Source organism: Lasioglossum baleicum, chromosome 16 (assembly GCF_051020765.1).
Source record: "Lasioglossum baleicum chromosome 16, iyLasBale1, whole genome shotgun sequence".
NCBI lineage: Eukaryota > Metazoa > Arthropoda > Insecta > Hymenoptera > Halictidae > Lasioglossum > Lasioglossum baleicum.
Window position 1 is genome coordinate 9,262,930 of NC_134944.1, and position 19,414 is coordinate 9,282,343.

The following is a 19,414-nucleotide window of genomic DNA, read 5'->3' on the forward strand; positions in this document are numbered from 1 at the left end:
ATTAAAAACTTCTATTCATTTTTCATTTTAATTTCAAATTTCCCTCAATTTTAAATTTTATACGAAAATTAAATTATAAAGATTTCTAAAATTGAGGAAAAAAAATGTTAAATTGAAGTGAAAAATTAAAAGAAATTCTTGTAATAATTAAATTTTCATGCTGAAACAAATGCCGTGTGTAAAATAGGATTGAATAGGATTCCAAGGAGCGCATGCGCAATATCGTGCACTGAAAATTGGTGAGGGAGTTTCCACTCCGCGAAGGTTCTATGGTTTAGTGCGGTGGCATCTCAATGGAGGGCGTTCGCGTGATCTTAACAAAACATTCTATCGAGTGGCCGTCGTACCCTGTCACGAAACGTGGTAGTAGCAGTGGTCGAGAAGATGGCAAGAAACGAACGAATCGCGTGCTAATGCGAACGAAGCTAATCGAGTATAATTCGCGACGGCCGTGCAGTTCTCGGTATTGTCGACGTCCTCGAGATCTCGGTGACGATATACTGTCTCGCATGGAGACGATGTGAGAAGCCGAGGCGAACTTCGAAGGGGGGTAAGAGTTCGGCGCACGGAACGGCCGAAAACTCTTGCAGCCGATGTCAAACATGCGGCGACCAATTTCGCGGAAAAGTCTACCGAATCGACGGCGTGTTTCGGTCAAGATTTATCAGTGAAACCAGTGCCAATGAGCGTGAATATATGGCGGCGCGAGTACTTTTACTGAGCATCTTGTTTACAGAAGTGCTAAAGCCCGCTTGTGTCGCAGGTGCGTCTCCCTCCTCTCCTCTATCTAATCTGTTTATGTTCGCCAAACCAAACCGATACATGCTGGACCACGCGCTAACGTTTCTGTCGTTGCTAACTTTTCTCTTTCTACCCTTACGTTTAGGGATGGGATCAAGTTCAATATATAACTCACGAATCCGAGTCAATTTCAATAACCAAGTCTCATTTCATGGGTTTCGATTACTACTTAAAAGCAATAATGTTTCAATGATTATATTTGAGAAGTATTTTCATTTTATACAAACTGCTTTCGAACCTCGGAATAAGTACTTACCAGTTACAAGATATGTGTGTGTGTGTGTGTTCATATGAAAATGTGATAGATTATGAAATTATAGTTATACATGCTGAATGAAATTATGCGTTAAAGGACAGCATAATTGATTTTAAAAGTAAAAAAAGTAATGGTTAGAAAAATCAGAGAATTTCTGGTATGATATTCGTAAAAGTTTCGAATCTGTTCTACCAAGATTCAAATATACTTACAAGTATACTTCCATTTAAGTACTTGTATAAGGTTCGAAACTATTTAGAGTACTATTTCAATTTTTCGAAGTACTTATGGAGAGTTTGAATTCAATCAATCAAAGTTCGAACCTATTTCCAAGGTACTTGATCACATCTCTACTTATGTTCACTCGTCGATGGTTCATTTGGAAAATCCTAATCTGATTTCGAATGATTTTTCGTGGTTGTTCTTGCGTAAACATCGGTCGATGCATTTTTACGGTGTTACACGTGTTTCAAGTAGAGCTTCTTGTTTCTTCATGCGTCAGGCATCAGCCTGGTAACTTGCCAATCTGTGTATACATTTCACTTAAGAACACAGATTTTCGAATTGCTTATTAATGCACGCGCAAAATTTCCAATCCTCTAATTTCAGGTGTCAAAGAAATTGGAGCCGGTTTACATAACATAAACATTTCGAAACCAGAAAGCTTCAATACTAGTCCAACCAAAGGTTCTGGCGTAACATTAGAAATTCAACCGAGTGGTCATGTGATATTAGGGAAAAAAGGAATTATACTTAGTTGTATAGCTGGTTCAAATCAGAATGTATCTTGGTTACACAATGGGGTATCCGCACCGCCGTGTGGTATTGCACGTTGTACACTTCTACGGAATGGCTCTCTTCACTTACACAAGGTATGTTCCCACAAGTACTAATCACGAGTGTTAACAAATTCATTTTCATTGCTATTCTTGGCTCTATTCTTGTTATAGATGGTGCAGAAATTTAAAGAAAAGAACAATACCACAGTTAATTTTAGGGATTATATTAAAGACGAATACCGTTGTGTAGCACATACTAATTTAGGACTTCTACGATCGTCTCCTACATTTATACAAATAGCTGGTACAATCCCTGTTCATTATTTTATTAAGGTGGTAGACTCTTGTTTCCAGGATTCTCATTTCTCGATAATGCAAAGATGGGGTTTTTCAGTAGTCAAAAGCCTAGATAAAAGATCTTGGCATTATCTAAAACGAGAAGGCGCATTCTGCACCCTTGCAATCCTAGAAACGAGTCTACCCGCTTAAGGGTTGTTCAGTAATGCCACTACGATTACAATTGTCTTTCTACTTTCTAGAACTTGCCCATATATTTAAAGAATCACCCGAAAACATAACTGTACATGAAGGTGAGGTAGCAAGACTATCTTGCTTGATAGATAGCGTTCCTTTTCCTCCTAATATCACATGGCAGCATAATGGAGAAAAATTGTTGCCCAACCATAATAATTCAAAGTAAGAAATACTTATAATCAGTCAACAAACGATTGCTATAATTTACTTCACACATTAATGTACTTGTTTTACAGTAGTAGGTATTTTATGGTACCACCAGGTGTTCTGTACATAAAAGCAACAAAGTTATCAGATGCTGGTTCATATAGGTATGTGTATATTTCGTTGCACAGATTAATTTGCAAGTTAGAATCGATAATATACAAAATGTACATTTCTATTTCCAGATGCATAGTAAATAATGAATTCCTAAAGAAAACCAAAAAGAGTAAAGAGGCAAAATTAACCGTTACCTCTCGGCCAGAGGGTAATGGATCGCATACGCCACCGTTGTTGTTTCCGCAAGTTTCGTATAATCATTGGTTGCTAAATGGAACAAGTCTTAGTTTAGCATGCGCTGCATCTGGATATCCATCTCCACTTATGACGTGGACATTTATTCCTCGCTATACTGGTAACTTTTATTTGCATCCACGTTCTCCAACATCTCCGCAATTTCAAAAAATCGATTGTATAACATCTATTTCAGATACTCAAAATGTTGCACAACCTCGCATTTTGCCTAATTCTAACATCGGAATTAATATATTGTCATTGGTAAACGTGAGCGTGTCCGATGCAGGAGTTTATCTATGTTCTACGAAAACCGTTGATACAAACAATTTGGAGATTCAGGTTCGTCGTGGAAGCTACATTCCTGCAGCTACAATGACAATAACAATAATAACCGTTGTATAAAATTGATTTTAGAATATTACGGTGGATATTTTGGTACCACCAACGTTCTTGAAAACGCCCAAGAGCCAAGTGTGTCCAAATGGAAGAACTGCGCGATTCGAGTGTCAAGCGCAGGGGTTGCCTGTGCCGAAGATATATTGGTTGAAAGACTCGCTAAATATTACAATGAACGGTATACCATGACTACACATATCAGATGATTGCATCAGTTCGTGCCCGATTTTCGTAGATGTCGCGAGACGACATCGTGTTGTAATTGTCGAAAAGAATGGTGACTATATAATTGATTAACAATGCTGTACTCTTTAAAATTTAACCGTTCAATTTTATTTTCAAATCGGACACGAACTTACGCAACCGTCTAATATATCATTGAATCGATACTTTTTTTTAATCCAGCTACGATCTAGTGTATAAACAACTTTCACAGGACGTAGGACTACATATATAAAAGATCATAATAAAAAGGAGTTAGCAATATCAGCAACGGTTCCTTCAGATTCGGGTACTTATCAATGCGTTGCTGTGAACTCGGCTGGCGAAATTTGGGCCGCAGGTCGGCTTCAAGTGAACACATCTCGTAACAGTCCTGCTGCACCTACCTCTCTGAAATGTCATGCTGTATCACCCGTTAAAATTTTTATTTCCTGGGATCCACCAAAGTCTCTACCGTACACCAGTATTACAGCTTATACCGTCCATTACAGTCCCGTAGGTGAGCGAAACAATTCAGAAAGAGTTAATCAAAGGAATAATAATATTGATCGTACAGATATCGTGTGTATAATTCCCACATATATTCTATTTAATACAGAAGGAGGAAAGGAAGAAGTTTCACCGCCCGAACCCGGTAACTCTACATCGGTGGAAGTGACGAAGCTTCTCGAACCGTTTACTAATTACTCCTTCTACATACGAGTGTGGAACAATAATGGTCCCAGTGACCAATCAGCCACCATTTTGTGTTCTACAGCTCCAAGTGGTAAGTCGAGAGATTCCTCTTTGTTCTTTTATATTTATATTCGCGTGGAATAGAATATTAAAAGCGCTGTCTCTTTACGCAGTTCCTATAAGTGTACCAAAAGTAAAAGTGAATATAATTAGTAGTACAAAATTAAATGTATCATGGGAACCGCTCGCTAAGAAGGAAGCTCGTGGTATCGTCGTACAATACAAATTACAGTGCAGACGGCATGAACATCCATCTTCTCGTGTTCTTCCTTTACCTGCTAGCGTTGAATCTTATGTACTTTCTGGTATACACTCCACTTATTTTTCATTGTTCAGTAATACAGACGACGATTTATGAACGCGCGATTAAATCTGACTGAATTATTCATATCTAGATCTAATACCTGGTGCACAATACGATCTACGAGTGTTAGCAAAAACAAATTTAGGCTGGCCTAATATAAGCGAGTCGCAGTTGGAGTGGACGACTGTGACTATGCCAACCGTGGAATCAATTGTTATCAAAAACGTTGTGGATATGCAAGTATCGCTTATAAATTCTTCGATTGTGAAGGTTCGTGTACGTCCTCCAAATCATCCATTAATACAGTCTGTTTAATATTCATTGTTGTCTGTAAAATTTCCTTGATTTGGTTCGCAGGTGAAATGGAAAATGAATATTAAAGAAAATGATAAAATTAAATCAGAATTTGATCTTTGGAAAATCTATTGTGAAAATCAAAATGGACAGAAATTCGCGAGTATTTTTTTACCACAAAATATTACCGAACACGTATTTACTAATCTCGGTAAGTATTGTTCGCGCGGTGAAGTTTATTTTATACTTTGTCGAGGGAAGATTAAATTATTTTATTGTTCTGTACAGATGTAAATGTTTCATATATGGTGGGCTTGTGTATGATAAGCTCTGGCAAAGCGACCAGTTGCCTGACAAAGCAGATCGAAACTGTTCCACTGGATGCAAGTAAGTTGAGAAATTCGATGGAGAAAGCGGCACAGTTGTTGCATGCGCAATTAAAACACTTTCATCTTTAATTTAGGTAATCTGCCAATGGCCTTGGAAGCTATTCCTGTTTCGCCTACTTCCATAAATGTAACATGGTCATCGAACGACGCGCATCAAGCAGATTCTTTCGAACTGTGCTACCAGGCGATTCATACCGCAAGTCTAGACGGTCCCAAATGTATCATATTGTACGTATAATAATTACCCTATGTTACATCAATTGAAATCTATCGTGACTAAAACGATTGTCATATTTTTAGAAACTCTACGAAGGTGAGCGTCGATAAACTGAAACCATTTACATTATATCAATTTAAAGTAAAAGCTATTCGAAACGACACGAGCCAAAGCAGTTTCTACAGCGAAGCTATCGAATGTTATACGAACGAAGACAGTAAGTACTACGCTTTCCATGTATACAGCGTGAGTCTGATAACATGACGATCTCAAATAACTCGTAAGTTATTTGTTGTACGAAGAGAAATGACTTACGAGTTGTATCGTCATGTTATGAGACTCACACTGTATTTAAGGTCTTAGAGAAATCAGTGGAGAAGATTGATAACCCGATACTTTTAGTTCCTGGAAAGGTGGAGGAGGTACAATGGTTTTTGGTGAACAATACAAAAGTTCGAATCGCGTGGAAAGAACCGAGCAATATAAATGGTGTAATACAAAATTATTTTGTCATATACACCATGGATTTAATCGATTCGAAGACCATGTGGAAAAACATGACGGTACCTGGTAACAAAACCTCGGCGATTTTACTGGAATTGACTCCGGGGAAACGATATTTTGTTATGGTCCGGGCTTCGACGAAAGCGGGCTACGGTAAACCTTCTGATCCGATCAATATTATCACCAGCGGTGGTCCGTCGAAAGTACCTAATCCGCCGGATGAACAAAAGCCGCCGCAAAACATAAAACCAGATCAGAGCCTTGGTAAGCGACGGATTCGCTGAAGCAATCTATGGCGAACCTGCAGGGCAGCTACCTTTCGATTTCAAGTAAAATCGAATAAATCTTGTTATTTTTATAATACTATACACATCAGTCACTTTTGATGGTCGGTAGGTTTAGTGTTAATGTGCACAGCAAAAAGTTCTGCAGTTTCGCCGAATCTATTTATTGTTACTCCAGCATTGGCGATAGTATTATAATGCGATACATGTTACGTTTAGGTGTGATTCTTGGCGCAAGCATAAGCATCGGATTTATCATGATCTGCCTGTGTAGCATGTATTGTCGAAGGAAGTGGGAAAATGCTCGTATCTTGAGAGACAATGCGCAGGCAATGAAAGGGGGACGTTCGTTGGTACGAAATGGAAACAGATGTTGCGTGGACGAGTCCTCTACGTCGGTGAGCCAACAAATGAACGCTAGAGTGACGCCCAACGAAATCGAACTTGCTGTTCTTTGTCCATCGTCTCCGGTCGCGACGAATCCACATTTAGATACAAAGGTACATCACGGGAGTCAATGATATTTCTTTGTCTTCAGTACGAGAGTACAGACAACTGATTTGTTCGTTGCTACAGGGTGGGAAATCCAATGGGATTGTTGAATCCTGCGCGAAGGAACCTTTGCTAACGTCATGGGACGTGAATGGCGAGCCTAAGGAGATTCAAGTAACAAAAAGTTCACAGGTACGAATATAGTGATAAAAAGAAATATGTTCCGAATGAAATATATTGTAGGCCATGTGAAATTCGGGGGGGGGGGAGGGTGTGAAATTAAGGAGGACAGGCCTTCAAAGTTTGCAATTTTTACCCATTTTGGCGAAAACTGGCCTCACTCACGAATTTTTTATCTCGGGAACTGTTTGTCCGATTGAGCTATATTTTGTTTTTATTCAGAAAGCATTGGGCTATCATAGAATAATATTTTCAATCTCGATAATTAACTTTATAATGTCGAAAAAGGCCAGAGTGATATGCCTGGGAGTTTGCCTTTCAAATTGAGCCCTTGAAAAGGATGGAGAATCGAAAATTGGCGTCACAATGAGCTGGAAAAGGACGCGGTGTAATTTTTAAACAAATTCTACACCGGCAAAATGATGAGGACTACAACATATTTTATTTAGAACAAAATTGTCGACGGTTCAGATCAAAAAGTGATCGATGTTGCATGGAATGACCCATCGACAGGAGAATTGTTTCATTGATACCGAGACGTGGTTCTTTGGTGTGTTGCAGTACAAAACAAAGGACTTCGTTAAGCAGACGTCGGAACATGAGCTGGAGCCAGATTTGGAGGGCACGCAGCTCACGATTGTCAATTGTACTTTAGGCAGTAGCAGTAGCAGTTTAAACAACAACTCGGGATGTCCGGACGGAGATTCATCCTTGTCGAAGTCTATGTGTATATCTGTTCCAGCGCTGGGACCAAACGGATGAAAGCTGCCGCGGTCTATACGATTCAGTATTCACACTTTCTTCCTCTGTTACTGTGGCAACAGGTAGGATACAACCATTTTTCCCGTGGTTCGGCTCGGCCTCGAATCGAATCGACGTGTACATAATGCGTATACGAACACATACACACGCATATGTGTGTACGCGTGGGTTAAAAGTAACAAGAAATGAAATTCTCGAGGAAGTAGAAGCAATGCAAGTTACTACACTTTACGAATTGAGTACAGTTTGTAAATGAGAAAAATACTGATACATTCTGGTAAGTAATGTAAATAAAATAGGGTCGTACGGATAAAAGTACGTCAAATCTGAAAACACACACACACATAAACACAGGTTTTTGTAAATAATATTCTCGAGCAAGTTCTGTCTATTGAGAACACTGAGAGAAAGAAGTATTCCTGTATTAACGATTCGGCAAGAAATCTAGCGATTCTTAGATTTCATGTTGTGTTAGAAACGGCACTGTGCTACGGATAAATCATGCGAATGATACTTAATATTCATTAGCTAACTTGCTCACACACACACACACACAAACACATGCGCGCGCGAGGGAGAGAGTGAGAGAGAGAAAGTTGATACCCATGAAAGGGTGAACTATGAAATTAAGAATGAGATAGCGGGACGGGAAGAAGTTTCTTGATGCTTCTGTAAATAGGATTAACCATTAACCTGTGAATATGTTTATAAGATAGGAGTATCATGTTTTTCGAATGATAGCGAAAGATAAGTAAATAATGCATTCCTTTTATGCTAAGGAGGACAAAATTAATGATAATATTCAGGTACAGGTATGGCCTAAGTTATTTCACAATATGTATTGCTTTCGAAAAGAGCAATAGTATTGATCATTCCACACTCTTGCGTTTTCCATTAGCCAAATCGAGACGAACAAGAGAACGTTCTTTTTTAGTTAAGCGATTGAAATGGGAGAACTAAATCAGATCTTAATCTATTCGCGAGATAGAGCTAGAACTTTGATTTGCTTTTTTAATGCCAGTGCTACCGACACATGAGTATATAGCATTCGAAACTTTGACGAGTATATCGATTCTATCAAAAAGAGTCGAACGTTATCAAAACACTTTTCAAAAGGAAAGGGAAGGATTGAGACGTTTGTATTAATTTAACAAAGTCTTGTTTACATTACGCGTCTAATCATTGTATTATAGACTACTGCAACATAATAGGGGAGCAGGAAAAAATAAGATTGGAGTTTTTAAATGGGAGAAATTCTAAATTTTTTAGGCACCATGTACAAAACTTCGACGAGAAAGCCGTATATAGTTTTAAAAAGATTATATTGAGACGCGGACAAAGAGTAATTGGATACTATATCAGCAGTTACATTCTAAATGTATTTTTTCCTGTTCTACGTCGTCAGCTTACGTATGACAAAGACAAATCTTACGTTATACAAGACATTTAAAGTTAACTACACCATACAAAGGGAAGAACGAAACAAAACTACAAAACATATTCCAGACTGGTGCATGTTACCATGACAGAAATGAAACCCAACACAGTACCTGATAGAAATAAGCTATATCTTTTAGAGTGAGACGTAGATATGTCATGTTATTATTGTACCTCCATTAATTGTTATTTATTACATTTTACACGTTCAGTAGTACCCAAAATGATCACATTACACTGAATCATGCAATAACGTAGTCACTACAAGCACAGTATGAAATCATGTAAAGATAGTGTTCCATCTTGAGACCCACCATTTCAACAACTGTTCAGAAAATGTCGAACATTGTTCCGCACTCTCTAAACAGTTGTCGAAATGTTCGGTCTCGAAATGGACTTGATAGAATTAAATCAATCTGCACATGCTAGAGATTTTTACCATATTATATTTATTGTACAGAATTCTACATCTTTATACGAAATAATTTGTTAAATATTATAATTTGATATCAGTTCTACAAAAGAAAATAATTCTGCCTTACGTTAAAGACATGTTACTCTATTAATACAGATTTTTTATATAGAACACATACACACACACACACTGCAACTATACTTTCTTAAGTATAAATTATGATTTACACTTATATATTATTCGGACTCAACATTAATAGATTATAACACAAGACTTCGAGAGTGAAATAGTTACAAGATCTGATTGATTTGAAAAGAAAAGAAAAAAAAACAGAAAGTAATTTAACTTGCACTTCGTGTATAAAATTTGTTATATATATATATGTATAGTACGATCATGGTTTTTTTTAAATTAGAATCTCATTTCTCATACAACGCGACAGCTATTTATTCTTGACATTAAAACACGACAAATCTGATTTGTTGCAAGCATACATATTTCACAGAGAGAATTTGCTTGTTCTGTGATTTTTTTATTTAAACGATTTGTTTTCCATTTGTTATCGTATTTAACATGAACCTGTTACATTTTACGTTACTGACATATAGCGGTATACTTTTATATTTGTTGAAAGTATTTGTTACTCTTCTTAAAGTTGAATGGGGGAAACGAGAATTGATAATATAATCGGTAGGCAACTATAATTAACATTGATCGCTCATGAATTTGTTTTCCTTTGGCATTGAACTCTCCTAAAATATTTCGAGATATCTTTCGCACTGTATGTATATGTTAATTATTAAGCTTGTACAATTTTATAATATTAACGGAATTTTAATAATTCTAAGAAGAAAGGTATTATTGTTTTTATATGGATAAAAGAGAAAGGAAAAGAAGAAGAAGAAAACGATAGTTCAAAAGCGTTGATAGATGATGGAGAAAAAGATAATTAATATAGCGACGAATACTTGCGGCGAATATATTATGCTCTATCTCTTTAAAGAAATTACATGCTTTTCTTTTTTACTGTATACGAATCTTAACGATCGATTTTTATAGATTTTGTAAGGGGAGTGAATGAATATAGGTTTATAAACACTTTTGATCATTTTATTCTTAGTAACATAACGATGTACTATATTTAAGTGCAGCAATGCTTCGACTGCCATTGATACTTTTTTACCGGGAACTTTTTCATTCGTTTTATATTGTACTTTGTATTAAAAAAAAAAAGAGAGAGAAAATAATCTTCCATTTTGATAAACCGTTTATCGAATTTATAAGAAACCAATAATGATTTTACACCAGATGAAACAGTTCGTGTACTGTAACGATTTTTCAAGCTAAGTGTGTGGATGTGATAAGTTGTAGACTTCGTAGAAAACCGACGAGGAAAAACAAAAAGAAAAGGAAAAGCAGATAATAGAGTCGCCGTGCTAAGTGTTCAATTTACTTCTAAATAAACGGATTAATAATTGCAGTATTGAAGTACAAAGCAATAAACATCTTATCTGTAGACTGCACATAGGCAGGAACAAGTATTGTAAATCTCACGTTTAGAGTAATAACGATTTGTATAAAAGAGAAATACTTGGAATTGAGGCTATTTCAACAATAGATTTTTCTTTTTTTTACATATATATATATATAATATACATATAGAAAATATTAATTTGTCATATGAAGTCTTCATATACAGAGTATCTCAAAATTCCTGCACATCCCGGAAATGGGAGGTTCCTGAGACCATTTGAAGTGACATTTTCCTTTGCCAAAATTGCCGCCGCGACTTTGTTTAGGAGTTATTAACGAAAAACACGGACCAATCGTAGCGCGATCTAGACGCTAGTTGGCACAGTCGGCCCGGCGCGCTCTGATTGGTCCGTGTTTTTCGTTAATAACTCCTAAACAAAGCCGCGGGGCGGCCATTTTTGCAAAGGAAAATGTCGCTTCAAATGGTCTCAGGAACCTCCCATTTCCGGGATGTGCAGGAATTGTGGGACACCCTGTATAAAAGAAACAAAGTATTTTATTAGTAGGTTCTCATGATGCATATCTACTTCTACATTCTATCCCACTAAGCAATATTTCAATTATAAGCGCGTTAGAAGTGTACCGTCTATAGCATTTTTTTTTTTAAATTTGTGCAGGAAAAATTTCATACAAATCACTTCGTAGCTTTTATCGGATAGCAAAGGGAGAGTGTAGTCATTTAATTCATTTCATTTGCAATAGCGTTTCAAGACGAAACGATCCAATAGTATTGGCCATACATGGACATATATAAAGTATTAATTATAGATCGTACGGCGACTCTAGTCAAGTAAACATACCTCCATAATCGCCACCACGCTTGTACGCGGTGGGAACCTTATATTACTTAATTTTAACTTAACCTCAGTACCTATTACACAACATTTATAATTTAGATTTACACGATTTACCTCAGAAAATGTATTTGTCGCGTGACAGTGGATAGATATAGCCAAGACATTAATACTTTATTTTATACGACGAGATATATATGAAAAAGAAAGAAAGAAAGAAAACGAAGGAACACGGTAAAATTGATGTTTGTATTACTATCGTTAATTGTAATAGTAATTATTATATATTAAGGAAACTTTATTAATTTATTTCTCGCGAATCCTTACCATTTTTTTTCTATCCTTTTTTTTTACTGACACCTTCATAATTAGAGTATTTGCGACGATTATACTGTTTTTTAGGGTGCAGTTACTTTGTAAATATTTTTACTCTACGATTGTACATATATTATCCGCAGAAAATATTAAAAGTATATATTTTAATATATTATGTATAATGAACTACATCAAATTATAATCTTATTGTTTAAAGTATTCGAATTAAAACGATACACGAAATATTTAATGATATTGTTGACCCTTCTGAGCGCAGTATCTTGTTGTAACCAATGATTGAATAAAATTAAGATAGTGTATCGATGTTACTTGTCTTACAAAAGAAAAGAAAGAAAAAAAAGAGAATGAAGACAAGAGATAAATATCCTATTCCTAATAATGTATATACACAAGTCTTGGAATTACATAAGAGGTACAATTAAAAACGCATGATTAAATTGCATAAATGAATAACTTTATTATCAAATGATTAATAACAATTGTTTCAAAAGAGTAATACTATTAATCTTAATTGGCAGTTGGTGCCGTTAGCCTATGCATTTATTTTGTTATACAATCTGATGCAAAATTAGGTTTACCTTTTTTTCGTGTAATAAACCTACTCAATTTTCGTGTTTTTTTTTTTGGCGTTTTAGAAATATTTTTCTAGCTTAAGTAATATTATTTGTACTTGATTTAATACATTATATCGTTCGAATGTATCTAATATTTCTAAACTTACGAAACCGTTATTTGCTTGGAATAAAAAGATTTCTGAAGTCACGAGACATAGCTCAATGGAAGATCTATATTGGAATGCAGTGAATTGTAAAAACAAAAAAAAGTCCCTCCTTACACATTCTACACGAATCTCATTAGTTTCTCCCTCTTTTATTTTCTTTTTTTTTTTAACAATTATAATTATTTTTCCAGTCTTGGAGAAATGCAATATAAAAAGCATTTGTTTTCACGATGTACGTAATTCTCTAAAATATTCATCCAAATAACGTCTACATGCTATAATACATTAAAGTTCCGGCATGTAAATATCTCTAGTCTCTTGTCTGCTCGTCAGCATTTTTCCCCAACTTCCACATTACTCTTTATATTCATGTCAAAACTTGACTAGCAACCTTAACGTGCGAAAAATTCATAGCTCAAACTATGATAAAATTAAGTACATTAATTCCTAGTTTATCACATTTGCAGATAGGCTTATTATATGAAATCTTCGTATTCCATCTTGTATACTCTATATAAACTTGACTAACAGTATTCGTTAGCGGGTAAAATACGAGTAAAATGTATAACATACAGTAAAGTACGTAACTTGCATAGATTGCTAGGCACAAGGTGAAACGCTCCAAAAAGTTCTTTATACAAGTTCATTGTAAGCTGTTTCAATAATTGATCTTGGCAGTCTGCATTGCTACAATTTATAGGACCAACGAATGTGGAAATATTTTCATGTTTGCAAAATCTTCGAGAACCTGGAAAAGGAAAAATAAATTAATACAATCAATTCTCTTTACCAACCACTCTAGTAAAAGAACTCTGTACCTCTTTCAGAGCATTCTTCGTGAGCTTGGGATACATATAAGTAAACCCGGTGTTCAACAACTTTCCTGGTTGTAGATACAAATGTTTATTGTAAAGAAGTTCTTGATCTATATACGGGGACAGAGGACTATTTTCCACTCCGTCCTTATTGCAAGCTTCTGCCCAAGGTCCCATATGCTTGTCATTCACTTCCTCCACTACAGAACTCATATCTGTCTGTAGAGTACACAACGAAATAGAAACGAGATCGTTAATTCTATTAACATGAAAACCCGCTAACACGTTTAACGCTCTAAACGTATCCTTATATCATCCTTACTTTGGCCAATGTAGACAACGTATAACCCCAATAATCGTGATTGATGTTAAATAACTCGGAAACGATAGCGCTAATCGATCCCTGAGTAGAATCACCTTCATCAACAACATTATACGTTTGACCCAGCGTCTCTGGCCTGTTCGCTACATGCCAAATAGCTCTGGCTACATCCCTTACATGAACAGTGTTCATATGAAGATCTGGTCCCCAAAGTAGCTTCATCATCTCTCCCAAGTGTTTATAAACTGCTCCCACCACTAAACGAGGTGCTAAAAAGCGAAACGTTACCTTGAAATGTTATAATTCTAATACAAGACCTAGATCTTCTATTACCTAAACCAGTTTTGTCTCCGCAACCGTATACGATAGCTGGTCTAAGTACGGTGTACTGTAAATTCGGTATGTTCTTCAGATCGTTCTCCACTTGCAACTTGTATTTCGCAACGTACGTCCAAGGTTCTCCGATCTCGTCTTCCTTATGAGGATTCTGAAAACAGAACTTTATCGTAGATTTCTACATTTCGACGATTGGAAATGAAACGAGAGGAGTCACATACTTTTTCAGAAGCATTAAAATTACCAGAGGATATCTCTATGTAACGATCCACTCGTAGTTTGGCTGCTTGTTGAGCACAGTTCATGCTAAGTTTATAAATCCCTTCTTTGTACACGGGATCCGTCTGACCGCTCTTTGTCTCCCCAGCGCAATTAATCACATAATCGAACGGATCGTCGGATGCGAACGCGTTTTGACAAGACACTGTAAACAATAACGATAAAGTAGTACGAGTCTCGAGATAACGGGCGCCGGTTGCTTACGGAGTTGAATTAGAATACCGTAGCCGTGGCGAAACGATTGTCAATTCGGCGACACGGTTTCATTCTCTGTTATCTAAGTACCTGCATTAATCAAGTTGGCGCTCTTGAACTCGAGCGACGGGTGCTCGAATACTTGTTGGTGTTTAGCATTCAGCCAGGCAGTCTGCGGCGGCACTTTGTCCACGACACGCACGAACGAAACGAGATCGTTATCCAACAGATACTCGACAAGATTACGCCCTATGAAACCGCATCCTGTTCCAACGATAACAACACGCATTTTTTTCTGTCTCATTTCTGTTTATCGCTTCCGTCGCGCGCTATCGTGCGACGAACGAAACCATACTCACCTCCTAAAACTACGACTCTCGGCTTTCTATCGGACCCAGACGTTGCCATGACTGCTTGTCATTTAAAGGAACCGAATCTTGGCGGTTGTTTGACAGGTACTTCCCGCAATCGAAACGGACCGGCCGCAACAATGCTCGTATTCGAACACCACCGCTTTTCTCCCCCCGACTAACCTCAAAAGCTGGACGCGAGGAGGAACGTGTTACCACGGACGTTTCCCTTTCGGCAGAGTCATCGACGTCGTGGTCGATTTTTGGCCGTCTGTGGTTAAAGAAAGATAGGCTGCCGGGCTGCCGCGGTACCGTTCAGTCGTTCACCACACCACTTTCTCGGACGCGATTCAAATGCAGCACACAGATCTCGCGATCACCATTAACTAACGAATTATGAAGAATCACCGCTGAACACGGAATTACATCCAATTACAACTGATCGATTGCTTCGGCCTTAGACCATACATGCTTATAGACCCGCCATCACGCACCTTGTCCGGCATAGGTATAGACCTTAGACCATATAAACCTATAGACGGGGCACAGATAATTTTCCTTGAAGAAAAGATGAACTGAATTTGTGACGTCACATTTTCCAAAGAGGACCATAAGGGCCATAACAATAAGCCACAGTACACGGCAGTACACGGAAAGCATGCATTTTATCGTGAAACAATCAATACATAAAGTATATTTGAGATACAAATGTTTATCCTATATGTTTTATTAACCGTAGGTAACTAAACATTCGTTTAATAATTTGCCGACACCCGCTACTTTTTGCAAATTCGAGATGTTTCCGTATAGGTTAAAATAGCTTGAAATATATAAAAATATACGCGTTAATATTTTAAAAAATGATTTAATATTTAAAGCACTAATAGGAAAAAATAAATATTGGAAAGAAAGAAATAAATTCAAGAGTGAAATTTTGTTCCCCCCGAACATACGAGTGTAAACGGGCCAAGCTGAGCACCAGAATCCACTTTCGTTTACTTCTGAAGTTCGAGGTCGATTCAAGGTGACCTAAGGTCGTATTCAATTCATTTATTTATCGAAACACTAAATACGGACGAAGTGAAAAACATTTTTTGATCAAATTGACTTATCCTGTTCGATTTACCTCGTTCTTTGTTTCGATGAATAAATTATGGAATATTTAATTTTTTCGAAACCGCGTATATCCACATGATACATATATATGTAAAAGTGATGATTTTAGGTGATGGTAATACATGGTTTCACATTTTTTATTTTTTAATTATTGAAATTATAAAGATGCTTCCATCAGAAATTATTAACGGTTCACGATTAAGGCGATCGAAAGTGTAAGTGGTCAGCGAGCGATTCTTCCTGGTACTTTGAAAAAGTTGGAAGGTGGATCCTCGCTGGATGGACAGGAGTGGTGACCATCTCGAGTATAAAAGCCGCTTCTGCCGGCGGCGCGCTTTAGTTTCGCACCGTAGCGACCGATTCCGAAACGACACTCTCGACGTGAGTACCATTCACACCCGTAGATCTCGCGATCATTAAATTGGCTTCCAGTTCATAATTTAAAAAACTGCGTCAAGTGTTGTGCACAGACATTAACGTAATTTCGCAAGTGGGTAGAAAATCAAAAATCAAAACTGTACACCAGTTTCATTGCTCATCCACATTTGACAGTTTAGAAGATGTACATATATTGTTTTAGTGAACAGTAGACAACGGGTTTTATGCATTTATGACAAAAATGAAAAGATTGAAAATATTTAAAGAATTTCAAAATACAGTTTTATTATTTTCGGCTCGTTGAAATTATTGAAAAAATTTATAACTATTTATATGTGGCTCCCGTATCTTGCAATTCATACAGACAACTTTTATTTTGCATAATCTAATCGCTAGAGTGCGGATGTTTATAAAACTGTACCATATTTAAATTTACTTATGGACAGAGCAATGAGTGCTGCAATAGAAAATATATATTTGTTCATAAAATCTCCAAGTTAAAATCACAGTTAAAATATGAAGACGTTTACATTCTAATGATTCTGTAGATATAGTAAACAGCATAAAAGTTACTCATTATAGCTATTATTAGACTGCGGATCTTTATGCATTTATAGTAAAATTGAGAGTAGATGAAATTCAAAATAGTTGAAAACTTTTAAAAATCGAAGAGAAAAAATCATGAAAGGAAGAAATAACATTCAATGTAGTTTCTATTTCTCGCAATCGATGCAGACAATTTTTATTTTGCATAAAGATCCGCAGTCGACTCATTATGGTTCATGATTCACTATAGTTTTTGATTCTCTACCGCTATCGCACCTGTAACCGAGGATGAATCATTATACGTGTATCTTGCATTTTGTTGGACTGCGGATGTTTAAACAAATCATTGACGAAAACGGTCATTAGGTAGCACTTTATTATCTTTGGTATGCTCAAGATTTTTAAATGAATGGATTAGTTACCTAACAATTTTTTATTTCTATTTTCTTTTTATCATGAATCGGTTCTTGTGCAACTTCAAAGTCCGATTTTTTGTATTGTTGTGCAATTGTTTCGTTGAGGATAGAATCGATGGGAAGCAACGATCTATGACCGATCTCTTGATCTTGCAACGGTTTATTACCCTCGAGAGGCTGAGTGAAAGTCTGAGCGCGTCCCAAGAACAAAATTAACATGGTCTATACTGTAGGCTGCAGTTATTAACGAATTTATGACTCATACAATTATTGTTTAAGAGTCAATGCATGATACCAGTAATTATATAATTATTCTATCATAATAGTATTATTGAAATTATGATTTACGCATTGTATAGCATACATCGAGATTGAAGAATCTTCTGAATTTTTTTCTTTTTATTCTTCACACACGCGTGTCACGAGGTTGCATACAATCAGGCGCATTCTTTCCCGCTATTCTAATCAACGAAAATCGAATAAATGTCTAATGTCCGGTAATAATTAAGTATAAAAATTGATATCTCTAACGCAATTCTCGAGTAATATTTTCCTTTTTGCTTATTATTGTTTCACTTTCTTTGTTCGAATTGGTGGCATTTACACCGTTGCCTGACCAAAAATGGAGCCTTCGTACATCGAAATCCAATCTCTCACCAATCAAGTGTTACACTTGTGTGTGTATCTAATTGCGTCAGAAATACTGTAAAAACCGGATCGAGCATCCCTCTCACATTACGAGAAAATGCAGGATAAACGTTGATCTAGATTCCAACCTGTTCCTTGGCATAGAAAAAACGCGGGAACGTTCTCGGTCCTGGGCGACAAACTTGGTTACTACTGAAAATCAATGTTCGACAGACGTGTACTACTAAATTTCTTTCTTTATGTTAAACGATCGACGAGATCTTTATCATAATAAATAATGTATAACTATAGAGTACACATGCTCCGGTAATTTTATGGATACTCTACTTTGTTAGAAAGTAGAACGAATTTTAAGAAATCAAATTTTACGTCGACATCAAAATTAGAGCTGCTGCAACGTTGCAGGCTTCAAAGAAAGTATGACAGAGATTAAAATGGCTCGTCTTTGTTTTCCAGATGGCTATCCGCTTAACAGTGCTAGCGACGCTGCTTATGGCATGCGTATGCTTGGCATTCCCGCAAAAAGATGGTCAAATTTTTAGCAATGAGGCCATAAAGCAAGCCCAAAACACCTATCTCATTCCAAAAGACGCGACGATACAGAAAGTACAAGAGGGCATCGAATTAGCGGCGTACGAATCGATCCCCGGCGATCAGAAGATCAACCTTTTCGAGATCCTGGGAGAGCATGTGCCACCGGAAGTGGTGAACAATCTCCAGGCTCAGATTGATCAAATAGGACGGCCTTAGACGGGATTTTATACTCTGTTCGCTTGAGACACCCTTGTAAAGAATTCTTTAGCCCTAAGTTTTTGTACCGAATATTTATGATTCTTTTTTAACGATGTCCTTAGACTTTTCACTTTTCGTGAATAAACGATTGAAAACGTAACGTGCATTCTCATTTTTTTATACGATAAACAGTACGTCGGTGACAGAAAGTCAAAGGCAACGTATACTAAGAAGTAAATGTATTGTATAATTTATTAGAGAGAAAGAGATGCGTCACTGGATATATTGTGAAATGGTGAATGAAATCGACCGTCAGAATTAAGTATGTGGCCAACGATGTCGTGGAGAAAGCTGCAGAACCACAAACCGATGGTACACTTTCACTTCTCCTACCTACA

General features: G+C 36.7%; 3 protein-coding genes across 5 annotated transcripts; 2 read left to right on the plus strand and 1 right to left on the minus strand.

Annotated features, from left to right (window-relative positions):
* Positions 1 to 303: 303 nt before the first annotated feature.
* LOC143216847 (protogenin B-like) lies at positions 304 to 11,658 on the plus strand. Of its 3 annotated transcripts, none has more exons than XM_076440340.1 (20): positions 305 to 763; positions 1,667 to 1,929; positions 2,008 to 2,140; positions 2,376 to 2,532; positions 2,607 to 2,681; positions 2,760 to 2,986; positions 3,062 to 3,207; positions 3,283 to 3,442; positions 3,701 to 3,985; positions 4,085 to 4,252; positions 4,335 to 4,526; positions 4,617 to 4,801; positions 4,883 to 5,030; positions 5,108 to 5,206; positions 5,283 to 5,436; positions 5,509 to 5,642; positions 5,828 to 6,193; positions 6,433 to 6,713; positions 6,790 to 6,897; positions 7,447 to 11,658. In XM_076440340.1, the coding sequence occupies exons 1-20, from the start codon at positions 697 to 699 to the stop codon at positions 7,645 to 7,647; spliced, it is 3,549 nt and encodes a 1,182-aa protein (XP_076296455.1). In that variant the 5' UTR covers positions 305 to 696; the 3' UTR covers positions 7,648 to 11,658. The 3 variants fall into 3 exon arrangements, with proteins under 3 accessions (XP_076296458.1, XP_076296455.1, XP_076296457.1); XM_076440342.1 differs by having other exon boundaries at positions 306 to 763; positions 4,617 to 4,795; XM_076440343.1 differs by lacking the exon at positions 4,335 to 4,526 and having other exon boundaries at positions 304 to 763.
* Positions 11,659 to 12,594: 936 nt separating this feature from the next.
* LOC143216870 (uncharacterized) lies at positions 12,595 to 15,624 on the minus strand. Its single transcript, XM_076440416.1, has 7 exons — positions 15,190 to 15,624; positions 14,921 to 15,094; positions 14,578 to 14,780; positions 14,354 to 14,507; positions 14,021 to 14,289; positions 13,702 to 13,917; positions 12,595 to 13,631 (listed from the first exon to the last, which is right to left on the minus strand). Exons 1-7 carry the CDS (start codon positions 15,236 to 15,238, stop codon positions 13,578 to 13,580), a joined length of 1,119 nt encoding a protein of 372 aa, XP_076296531.1. The 5' UTR covers positions 15,239 to 15,624; the 3' UTR covers positions 12,595 to 13,577.
* Positions 15,625 to 15,797: 173 nt separating this feature from the next.
* Positions 15,798 to 19,176, plus strand: LOC143216881 (uncharacterized). The gene is made up of 2 exons (XM_076440439.1): positions 15,798 to 16,677; positions 18,741 to 19,176. Exons 1-2 carry the CDS (start codon positions 16,576 to 16,578, stop codon positions 19,032 to 19,034), a joined length of 396 nt encoding a protein of 131 aa, XP_076296554.1. The 5' UTR covers positions 15,798 to 16,575; the 3' UTR covers positions 19,035 to 19,176.
* Positions 19,177 to 19,414: the final 238 nt, after the last annotated feature.